The sequence below is a fragment of the Antedon mediterranea genome, chromosome 6, assembly GCF_964355755.1.
Source record: "Antedon mediterranea chromosome 6, ecAntMedi1.1, whole genome shotgun sequence".
In the NCBI taxonomy this organism is placed as follows: Eukaryota; Metazoa; Echinodermata; class Crinoidea; order Comatulida; family Antedonidae; genus Antedon; species Antedon mediterranea.
The window spans coordinates 21,107,643-21,119,876 of NC_092675.1; the positions used below are offsets into that span (position 1 = coordinate 21,107,643).

The following is a 12,234-nucleotide window of genomic DNA, read 5'->3' on the forward strand; positions in this document are numbered from 1 at the left end:
CATTACCAGCAAATTAAGAATGTTTTATGATAGACCAAAGGTCCCGTTGATCATTATTATTTCAATATCTCAACGAGAATATGTACAAGTCTGTGTTTTAATGTTTATTATGTGTACGTGGGTATGAAGTATTGCGACTATCACACTGTATTTTATGTATAAGTAGGGTAAAATTGTTTTATGTAATTTGTTGCAATGTTAGTAATTATTAAATAAATAATAAACAATAATGCCTAGAAAATAAATGGTTAGAATTTTGAAAAAAATATTGTCAAGCCAAACCAGTGGTATTGATTTGGTTTAATTGTGGCAGTATAAAAATATGTTTCATTCTAATGAATGATGATTGATATTGTTATGTTGGACTTTACACATGTGATGGCATGGTTGGTGGACTATTATTGCAGAGAGGTGGAACTTTTTATATAAAAACCTCAGCAGACCATGGACTATTGTAGGTTTATCCAGGTAGGTTAGGCAAGAAATAGATTTACCTGTAATTTAAATATTTTCACTTTTTTCCCCCATTAAATTATCAAAAACTAACAAATCAAAACTAAAATATAAAATGTTTTAAAAAGCAACCTAACCTGAACCATCGCCATGTGTTTTATCCTTTTTCCGCTTTTTCTTTTTGCTAACGAGTGCGTAGTTGTCTCGTGCACTCCACCCGGGATACAGCTGCATATGTAGTTGGCGTTCTTTCCTTGCTAAGTCATAATACTTAGATTGTTCTTCTCTAGATAAGGCATGCCACTGGAATACAAGAAAAAAGTATATATAACAGAACTGTAGAAACAAACAAAAAATGTAGTACTGATACTACACAATTTATTTTCAATATATAATTTGATTTGTTTATATAAATTTTATTCCAATGATCATGGAGGTACTGAAGAAGTGCTAAAATACACACATTTTTCAATTGTAGATATATATATATATTTCTTCATTTTTCAATGCAAATCTTCTCATTCATGAACACAATGGACCGAGGGCGCTTCACTGCTCAGCCACAGAACAGATAACGTGAACAATGACATCATACACAGATATGACATCATGCACTAGTTAACTAATAATCAAGTTCACAACATTAGTAGAACATTTTCAAAAAATATTGCCACCTATGAAGTTAAAATGTTTATAAGTGATCAGTAGGGAAAAAAATGACAGATAAAAAAAAATGCAACGATGAAGAAAGGTTTATGGAGTTCAACAAAAGAATGCCTAATAAATAATATCATAGTTAGGAAAAATAATTTATTGTACTGGAATAAAAAATGCAGTTTATTCTGAAGACCAGTGGTACTGTAGAGAGATTTAGCACCGTGGAGGGATTAGTATAAAGTGAATTAAATGGTAGTTGCACTGAGTTGAATGATACAGGATTAATCGACAATAAATATAGGGTACTATTGAAAATGAATCAAAAGGTTTGTAATTAGTACATAAATTCCAGACCTATAAATTCACAGACAATTTAGATAGGTGGGTGAACATGGAAGGATGAGTAATAGTTGATAGCGTGTGCGTACAGGCTCGGGAATGACCGACCAACGCGGTAATTAATTGTAACAGTGGCACGGTAATAATACGCATCCATGAAAGATTAAGTAGGACAATAACATATGCCGTCTAGAAGACACAGAGCACATAATGAAAACTTTGAGATAAGTAGGTAACACAGGTTTTACACAATAAAGACAACTAATTAGAAGGGTTTATGATCTGCGGAAGGTTAAATGATGAAGTGATTAAACTGTTTTGTTAACATTTTTACAGGTTTACCAAGTCTTGTTTGTGTTTAACAATAGAAAGAATGTAGTTAGATAAAGGTATTTAAATATTATTTTCTAGCTTTCACATTAAACTAATACAGTAGAATGATTCATTCAGTTTAGGATAATTAAAAAAGGTGTCTCAAACCTCTTAAATAAGAATTACCAAGAAATACACACAAAAACAACCTTAATACTAGGAAAAAAGTATTATATTGAATAGCAGTACTCGGATTACAAAAGTAGACATTAGTTAATTATCCCAATTATTTAGAAAACCATTCTGAATTTGGAGGGGACCTAAATATATAAATAAAAATAAATAATATATTATATTTTTGTATCGCTTTTAAACTCGGAGGATATCTGACCGACATTGGCTTCTGATAGACTATACCAAAGGTGTGCAAACACTCTGTTACAGAGATCATCTCTACTCTCTTGGGACACTACCATTATTGGTTTAGTGAGAATTTATCATCCGCCAACAACTCAACATTAAATATTCCTCTAACACTTGTTTTTTTTTTTTCATGCTTAAGCCGCTTATCAATTGATTAGACATAAACGGCTGCTTAAAGTGTTTTTGTTGCCACTTTGCTGTCTATTTGCTAACTCCTCGTAGCTCTTCATGCGGGACATCGCTTTCTGGTTTGGTTCATTATTATTCTTTTTTTGTCACTTCGTATTTTATATAATGTTTGTTCAACAACAATTGAATTTTTATCTAGTATCATGACCGTCATTAATAGTGGGTGGTTGATTCTTCAAAGAACCTAATTTAATGATTTCCTTTGAAATGATGTAATGAAAATTGGACATTTAACATAGCTTTTTTTAGCTCTTACCCTCCAGTGGCGTAATGGCTATGAGTGCTCACTGGCTAAACTCAGTGGCCCAAGAGCTTAAGGGCTCCAAGAGCATGAGAAGCCCAATGCAATTATGCAAAGTTTGAGGGCCCTTAGAAATGCTAAACTAGGGGCCCCTGGGTTACGTCACTGCTCTTACAATAAAACCCATGTAATAACATTGGTTAATACTTGTTCAAAGGATGCTTGTTGGTATATACGGATGTTTAATTATGATCTATTCATTCTCATAGTCCTGGTTCCATGCTAAATACCAATCAATTCCCTAAGGAATTGCCAAATAGCGGAGCAAGTCCATAAGGAAGTGGCTTATGGCGCAAAAACTTACCCTTCTACCAAGAATTTGATTGATAGCAGCACTTTCTTTTAGTGTACATTCCTTCACAACCTGCGCCCTCATCTCTTTCATATACAACATAAATGCGTTTAGAGGTTTCTTAACATGTGGGCGCTTCTTTTCAGGGGGTCTAGGGGCTTCCTTCTCTCGTTCCCTGTTTTGAAAAAAATAAATAAAACCATTATTATATTATACTATATTAATGTTGATTTTGAATGTGTATACATAAGCATAATAAGTATGTATAATGCATAAAGTTTGGGAGCGTGTACAGGTAATACCCATTTCATTTTGATCCTCAGATGTATGCCCATATGCACTGGTCAATTCAGTTTCAAAGTTCAATATAGTAAAACCACCATAACAACTTTAAAACATTATATTTTCGTTTTCATTTTAAAAAATCTTGTCGTTTAAGATAATTCAATTCAAGACTTCATAAAGGAGTAAAGAAGTCATAAACTAGGTTTAAATACATAACCTTTTCTATAATTCAAAAACTGACTGTATCAGACAGCCAATTACCAATAGATTTGTTTAACTTACTTAAGTAAGAGATACAAAGAAAATTGTATCGTAATAAATACATTGTACTCAAGTCATTGAATGATACTGACAAGTTGGCTAAAGACGGGTAATAAAACAAATACATATCACTTAGGAAGATAATCAAATAAAAATGATACGTAACAATGTTGTGAACCCACACTGCAAACCTCACACACAAAAGAATTAGGGTATATAAACAATTGAAAAGAATGAAAGTGACAAGTATAGTGTGTAGTCTAGATACGTGTTAAACCTTAACAGAATCTCAAAGATGATGAGTTACTGTATAGCATTGGATTTAGAAACAATTCATTCAACACAATGTTGTATAAATGGATGGTAATGAATTTGAACAAGCTTGATGAAAAGCTTGAAGATAGATGTGTGACCCACATGAAGGCCTTTACATGTGTAACGTTTTTGTTTCCAACGTAATGATTTATCTTTATGGCCAACGAAATGGATGTCATGTGATCGTGTCTAACGGCGAATCATTCATTGAAAGCCATCGAGAGTTTCGTCTAATGGACACGAATGTATAAGTATAATTGGTAGTGGACTGGTCATAAAATGACCAATATTTTGTTAGAAAACCTTAAAAAATTGCTGCAATAACTAAACTAATGTTAGAAATATGTTCAGTATAATATAATATTATTCTATGTGATTTGATTTTACACTGTCAAATGCACATTTATATAACTTTTTATTTCAATGTTATAAATTTAATTTTTTTTTAACAGATGGTTTGTATCAGAAACAATGAAATAAATTAAATGCAATAACAAAATTGTGACATAATTTTGCATTGAAACATGTTAGAAATTAAGTGAATTTCGAAGAGTTAAAACTATGTTAAACTTTTTGAATATAAAAATGTTTAATGCAATTTATTGAAGAAACATTTAGGAATTTAGAATAGGTAATAAATACAGATATAGTTGTCCTAGGTTAAAGAACATTTTCAAAATAGGCAATACTACAAAAGGGACCTCTGAGACCATCAGGCTTAAGCTGCGTTTACACTTGTTCCTTAAGCTGCTTTCACACTTGTGTCATATTCAAGTGTGAATATTTCTTACAGTCAACTGTCATCTGAGTAGAATGATAAATGTGAATAAAGTAGAAACCACTTTAAGGGTACACCTTCAGAACCTAACAAATTGTCCCCTTAAAAGAGGTTTCCACTGAGTAGGGATTGGCTGTAGTGTTAAAACATATATAGCTTATCTTTCCATTCACTGGAAATTTTGTAGGGCTGTCTCAAAGGAGGGTTTTACTGTACTAAACAATAATCATAAAAATGACACACATACATACCTATCATTGTGTTGATGTATTTCATGTTTACCACTGAGTGATAACGCTGGATGTGGGGGCATCCCAGGTAGGTGCATGGCTGGATGTGATGGGGGTAAACCTGTAGGTGCTAGTCTAGGTATGCTAGCAGCACTTACAGAAAGAGGTGAAGAATACGGTGACCTCAATGTCGTAGAAGAGAAGGGATAAAAGGGCTGTCGTTGCCTGAAATGAAAGAAATTTAAAAAAAATAAAGATTATTTTGTATTATTTGTAATAATAGCAGTATAACCATGGAGGTATTTATACCTCCATGGTATAACATGTTATTTAAAGTAAATTTCTCTAGTGACAATTCTTTTGAGAACAATTCTAGTACTGGGCTGGAGACAGAAATGATTCATTTACTATTAGTTAGTCACCAAGCGAAATGTTAACATAATATGAGAGTATCACACTGTAGTCTTAGGGGGCCTGGTTAACAAAATTTAGGGGGTTTGTAATCTACTCGGATTGCATCAACAATGTATTTATCAAAAATCTTAAATTAGTGAGTGAGATTATTCAAACTGGGATTATACTATCATATCAGGTATATTTTAATTTATATTCGGTTGATTTGATAAACAATAATGCAACCCTTTGTTCTATGCTAAACCATTTTCCTAAAATGTTACCAGGCTATTAACGATCCTCTATTTCATAGATATTTTCCTATACCTACTGGACAGAAATTACATTTTCTATTTACTGGTATTTAAGAAGTGGTCCCTTGCTAAACATGACTGTAAATCACATTTCCCTACAGACCTTAACACACATACATTTATGATAATTATAACGGATCACACGTACAATGATCTAAATAGCCATAGGCTTAACTCATTATAAGACCTTTCAGAGTGCCACGCAATCGTCAAAACTGATATTTCTGGAACATTCAAGGACCATAGCAAAAGTACAGTGACAAATCTGCCATTAGGCAATACACGCATTAATAGATGATTATGGTTTGAGCAGTTATTATTAGAGTACTACTAGTCAAACACCAGTGCTTTTATATATCTCTGCAATACAAGTCATCAGTTATATAACCTTGCTCAAATCCAGATTAATCCTTGTTTTTTAGTTCTTATTAGACTATTTATAATCCATGTCTGTTTGAGTACATTGAACTGAGATTGGATGGTGCGGAACTAATATCATTATATACTGGTTTAATAACCACTGGTATTACAGTATTATTCATTCATTCATTCATTCATTCACTGTTTTGGTCAATGATTGGTCAAAAGTAATTGTTGTACTGCTACTCTATACTCCTACCATCCTTAATAAAATGATTCTACTGCAGTTACTGCAGAAACTACATTTACCTTTAAATGCAATTTACAATTACCAAGTTTTTTGGAGTAAATCAGACACTCTTTTATTCCAGTGACTACCTCATAAATTATACATCAAAACAAACTAAAATCAGACATTTATTGCAGTAAAAAAAAAATGCATTTTGTAAAGTAACTGCAGTAGAATAATAACATGGTCTATTTAGATAGTGTCACTATAAACTGTAGTGTGTTGCCAATGAAATACATAATATTCTTTATACAACCAAATTGAAATAACACAATTTAACATGGTAGTGGAGCCACATGAATAGCGCCACCAATATGTTATTAATTTCCTTAGTAAATATAACATTGATGTAACTACGCATAACAATTTAAATGACTTACGTCTCTGAATCTGATAACTCAAATTGTCATAAATCTAACTAATGATATCGATAATACATGAATCAGAATACGAACAGTGTTAATTAACAGTAAAATCAAATGTTAATCAAATGATTAAACCCTATATAAATCTGATACTTTAACTAAAATATGACTATAGATATTTCTATGTTATAACCATTGAGACATTATCTACAGTACTATGTAACCATTGAGACATTATCTCTATGTAACCATTGAGACATTATCTCTATGCTATAACCATTGAGACATTATCTCTATGTAACCATTGAGACATTATCTCTATGTAACCATTGAGACATTATCTCTATGTAACCATTGAGATCTCTATGATATATTGTGACCGTAGAGTTAATTATTGTCTATATAAATATAGATATATTATCTTTATATGACCATAGATATATTATCGCTATAAGAAAATAGAGATTTTACCTCTATGATATGACCATAGAGATTTTACCTCTATGATATGACCATAGAGATTGTACCTCTATGATACGACCATAGATATATTACCTCTATGATATGACCATAGAGATTGTACCTCTATAATACGACCATAGATATATTACCTCTATGACAAGACAAAAGAGATATAACAGTATTTCTATGATATGATTTTTTTTTTGGTGAAATAGAAGAATTCAAGCCATTTTATGTTTAATCCACTACTTAGGAAGTAGATATACATTTAACAGTGGAATGAGTTGTTTAATAGCCAATCTGCAGGATATGGAAAAAAAAAATATGCTGGACTTTTAAATTCTCACTTTCACATGGTAATTTTGCTATAAAAAGCGGTTGTGTTAAAAGATACGTGGTGTAATATGTAGGCCAGTGCGACAAGGTCTATAGGTTGTCAAAGCAAATGGATTCTAGAATCGCCTACAAATGGATCGCAATAAAAAAAAAACTGGTAATACTGAAATTTATTATGCAATTAAAATATTACCACTGCCATGAATGATTTATACGAGATGCAATTCCATAATAGCATTTACAAACATTTCTAGGTGCAGTAATTAAAAGTGAGCTTAATTTTGAAATCAACCAAGCATGAAGAATTAACTGCTATATTGTAAAGTGTTAACAATCTGTGGGAATACACTGAACATATGATTTATGTTTCAAAATGTATCGGTAAAAAAAGGTGATGTACAAAAGATGTTTGTTAGGGAAAAATTGTGGAGCTAGTACGGTAGATTGTCAGATTGTATTAGGCTATTGTTCTTTCAACGACACCACTTAATGCCTGTAAAGACAGTGGAGAAATAATCATAGTATTAAGTAAACGCATAAAATGCATAAATCGCATTGATGATGTTTTACAAACGCTAAGTGAATATTAATGAATTCTTTATTCTGATATTGATACGTCTATTGTTGTAAAATTGAGAAATCTATCCGATTTGTCTCTATTCATCATTACAAAACATTAAAAAAGAGGATAACATTTCAAAATAAATATAAAATGACATCTTAAACAATTTAGCATTTAATATTTAAACAAACTTTAATTGAATTTGATTTGCATTAAAAGGGGCTTTTTCTTACTAATTAAGAATTACTAATTCAATATTATCAATGAATGGGTACTATGTAAACTAATAAACAAAGGGCTTGAACAAATGGACGGAAGAAGAAATATTTTAGAAAATTGAATACAAAACTAGGAAGCTAAATGGAATATAAATATTAAAGCCAAAGGTCAAAATGTATCACTTATAATAATAGAAAGCTACTTTAAAATAATTAAAAATAATTTATCATTCACGCTGATCACTTATAGTACACCGATACCTACTACATAAATTGAAAAAAATAATAATTAAAAATAATCCAGAGACCGAATTATATTTGGTATATCTCACATCACCTAATTTCTTATCTAAGAAGTATGTTTTACCAGGTAGCTGTAGCTAGTAGAGAATGTTTCAAAAAGTTAATTAAGAATGGGTAGAAAACTAAAACAGTAATTTTAGGTACCCAGATCTTCTTAGATGGGTTGTTTACAATTAGGTTGGCTGGGTAGAAGAAGGTGGTGGCCCCACTGCGCCCAATGAACAGGACTTCTTTGTAAAGAAGAAAGACTATCCTGTTCTGTATACATTTTAAAACTTAAATCCAACGGCAAGAATGGAAACAGTATGGTAATTACCATGCTATGCTAACTACCAAGGTATATGTAAATACCAAGTAAAGTGTGGTTCCCACTAGGCTGTAACGCAAGGACGTAAACGCAACGCAAGCGTGTTGACCAATGACAAAGCGACAGTTCGAATAATCCGCCTCTTGTGATTGGTCAAATCAGTTACGTTGCGTTACATCCCTGTATTATGTCTCTAGTGGGAACCAAGCATTATAGAGCCCACAAACATGAAATATTGAAAACATAACCCCTTCAAGAAACTGTCTGTTATCCTACTAAACCAATCAAGTTAATATACTTAATGACAACTTGTACCATTACCTAATATCATCGTATTATCTACCATAATCAATATTTCTAATAAACTAACGAAACTTTAAGTAATATTAAGAAATTGTGACAACAACCATCAATACCTTGGGCATATTGAACCAATAATGTGTTAAGATTACATAGAGTAATATTGAAGAAGCAATATAATCCATGCTGGACAGTATGGTTCTATTCTTTCATAACAATTAAGTTAATTTTTAACATAAAAGTAATTTGTTCATAGCCATAACGTGTGAATTAATGCAGTATCTTTTTAGTATACCGTACTACTAGCAAAATAAAGAATTATAGGCTTTCTATAAAAAAAACCACACACATCTGCAGATCTTATAGGTTGTGCCATATATCTATATCTAAGCTACAATTTTAGACTAGAAAGCTCCTTTCCTTTGAACCAAATACTCGATATGCACTGGTTTACTTATTATTGGTGCAGACGAGTTAGATACAGTTAGTCTGCAAGGGGCGCAACTTAAAACACGTTCCACACACCAAAATATGCTTTGCTATGATAGCACTAAAGCTTTAAATTTTAGTCTTTATTATATGGCTGGTGGTAGTGCCACCATTTTTGGTACAAGGTTAGTAAGTAATTTTTAAGGCAATATAGGTTATATCCCACTACATTTTGGTCAATATAAATATTAGTGCTTTACTGGTACAGTTTGCCACTAATAAATAGCAGCAGATACAATCCCTACGTGAGTCATGCTTTCATTTCTTTTAGTACAAATAATTGAATGAATGAGATGAATGAACTAAAGTTTGGGCTTAAATACTTAACTAACAAACAGTATATTTGTTCTACTTACAACAAAAGAGGTTAAATTTATACCAGCCATTGTCCGGCAACGATGGTAAAGAGTTTCTTTATTATTACATTTATTAACAAACATTTTAATTTTAGATAAACAGATATTAAAAGTAAAGCTTTTACACTATCAAACTTTATGTTACAAAAAATGGAATGTGCCCATACATGATGATGTGATGATGATGATCACTAACATATTTGGGCATATGACTGCCATATTTGGACATATCACTTTTTTTGTCAAACTTGTTTGATAGTGTAGACAGAGCTTAATTAAAATTGGCACCAAATTCTTACCATTGCACATATTCAAGGGGACTATATGGTCCTGGAGACAAGGGATAAAATGGTCCAATATCCCCAGCATGTCTTGACCGTGGTATACCTGTAAAAACAATACTCAAACTCAGTCATGTACAGTATTACAAAACAGAAAAACTAGTAAAGAAACCAGTAAACGTTAGCAAAAATATTTAAGATATTATGCAAAAACACGATTAAAATGTTAACGTAAACTGGCAAGTTCAAGTAAATTCGAACACAAATAATGATGTTTCCCATATTCCCCTTGAGGGTATACTAAACAAAGATAAAATGGCATCCTAGTATGTAAGAATATGAATATAAAATAGGTAATGGAGTTGAATACCAAGTGAAAAGAAATAAGTGCCAAAAAAGAGAGAAAATCATATGAATTGAGACTAGAATATTTGTTACAATAGATCAACCGTTAATATAAACTAGAGTAAACTCTAACACTATCGCAGTGGAAAGAGTGAGCCGATTTGGAGGCTAGGAACAATCAAATATGGCGGCATCTTATCGGCCAATCTGATACGCCAGTATAAAGTCACACCAACTACAGTACAGCCTGCAGCATGTTCAGTGTATCAACATTTAGTGTATGAGAAAATTCAACAGATTTTTTATTTCACCACCACAAAAGTAATTTTATATAAATTGTATTTGTAAAAAAACAAGAGTATACTAATTTACTTTAAGTTTTAATATCATTTTTTAGAGTACCTGTTTTTGGATCAATTTCTAATGGAGCTGTAAGCGGTGGTTGCATCAACAATGGGCCATGTGGGCTCCCGGGATGTACCACAGACATCTTGCTGCCCTGTAAGATAAAATTTAAAAACATATTTATGTACACAGAACTATATTTTATCATTTTATTAGTAAATTCATAGCTAACTGTACGTGCAGTGAGTCAAATTTTTTCTACAAAAAAAAAAAAAAAAATTCACTAACAAAGATGATTTGAACCAGACACTGGAATTTGAAGGAAACCATCATATTACAATAATCGATACCATGTTTATGAACACCATGTTAAACATTCCACAATACAAACGTGGTTTATATGTTTGTACCATAAATAATTTAATGGCATAAAGTTACGGTTTTATGTTTTTCAAATGTTGAAATGTACACGAGAGCCATTTGCAATTTTAATCAAATCTACGGGCAAACAAATTTAAAATTATTTTCTTTCTATACTTTATGGCTGTAGTGTAACATTTGTATCTATTAAGTTTATTGATATTTCGTGTTATTCTCAAAGTTGTAATAATACTTATGATCATCATTACTGTAATGACTATAATTCAAATACTCAAGAATCAGTTAGGCAAAAGACCTCCGTGTTACAGTTAGTAACAGTAGGTGCTGTAAATGTTAGCTTGCGGAAGATCATAATTAACCACTGCTACTTAACTGGCATAATATTCCATCAACTACACTCTTTGATAATGCCAAGGTGGCAGATTACAAATTACAAATTGATGTTTACTGTTATTACTTCTATAAATTGTTCTATTTGTAGATTGAATCTGCTGGGGCATACCCAGAGCCTTGACGGATGCCAAAGGGCTAAAGTTAAACATGAAAATAAGTCTCAGGATATCGATATCATTCATATCTTATAACTGTACCCTGCCGGGAACTGTTTTCAAAGATAAAGTGATACTAGGTAGATTATGTGAATTGTTTGGATTTATATCCAATAGGGATAACATTTACTAATAATGTCTTAAGTACGTAATCAATAAACATTACAATTGTCAAAGAAACCCATTTCCACCAAGGAATTTCATACATTTTTCAATTTTATTTGTTTCCAAAATAGTTTGAGGGAATGTGCAATTTCTCTACATGATCTTTAGTAAAACTCACAATGGAAAGGGCCTGGCCGAGTATGTACCAATTGATTTCTTGTTTAAAATAGCACCCTCTATGGTTTGGCCATGTTCCAAAAATACTGTACCTGTGGGGTTGGCTCAAAATGTATGGCTGTATGTGTGTTTCAGATGAATTTTTAATATTTAGTATTCAAGA

At 31.8% G+C, this 12,234-nt stretch overlaps 1 protein-coding gene across 1 annotated transcript in view; it reads right to left on the reverse strand.

The window, feature by feature from the left end:
• The window catches only part of LOC140051449 (transcription factor 7-like 2), an 86,500-nt gene that overhangs the window by 18,308 nt on the left and 55,958 nt on the right, over positions 1-12,234 (reverse strand). Inside the window, exons 4-8 of the mRNA XM_072096670.1 lie at positions 10,918-11,014; positions 10,189-10,276; positions 4,857-5,060; positions 2,979-3,141; positions 591-756 (exon numbers count right to left, since the gene is read on the reverse strand). Coding sequence (XP_071952771.1) covers positions 591-756; positions 2,979-3,141; positions 4,857-5,060; positions 10,189-10,276; positions 10,918-11,014 — 718 coding nt within the window. The remainder of the gene's footprint in view (positions 1-590; positions 757-2,978; positions 3,142-4,856; positions 5,061-10,188; positions 10,277-10,917; positions 11,015-12,234) is intronic.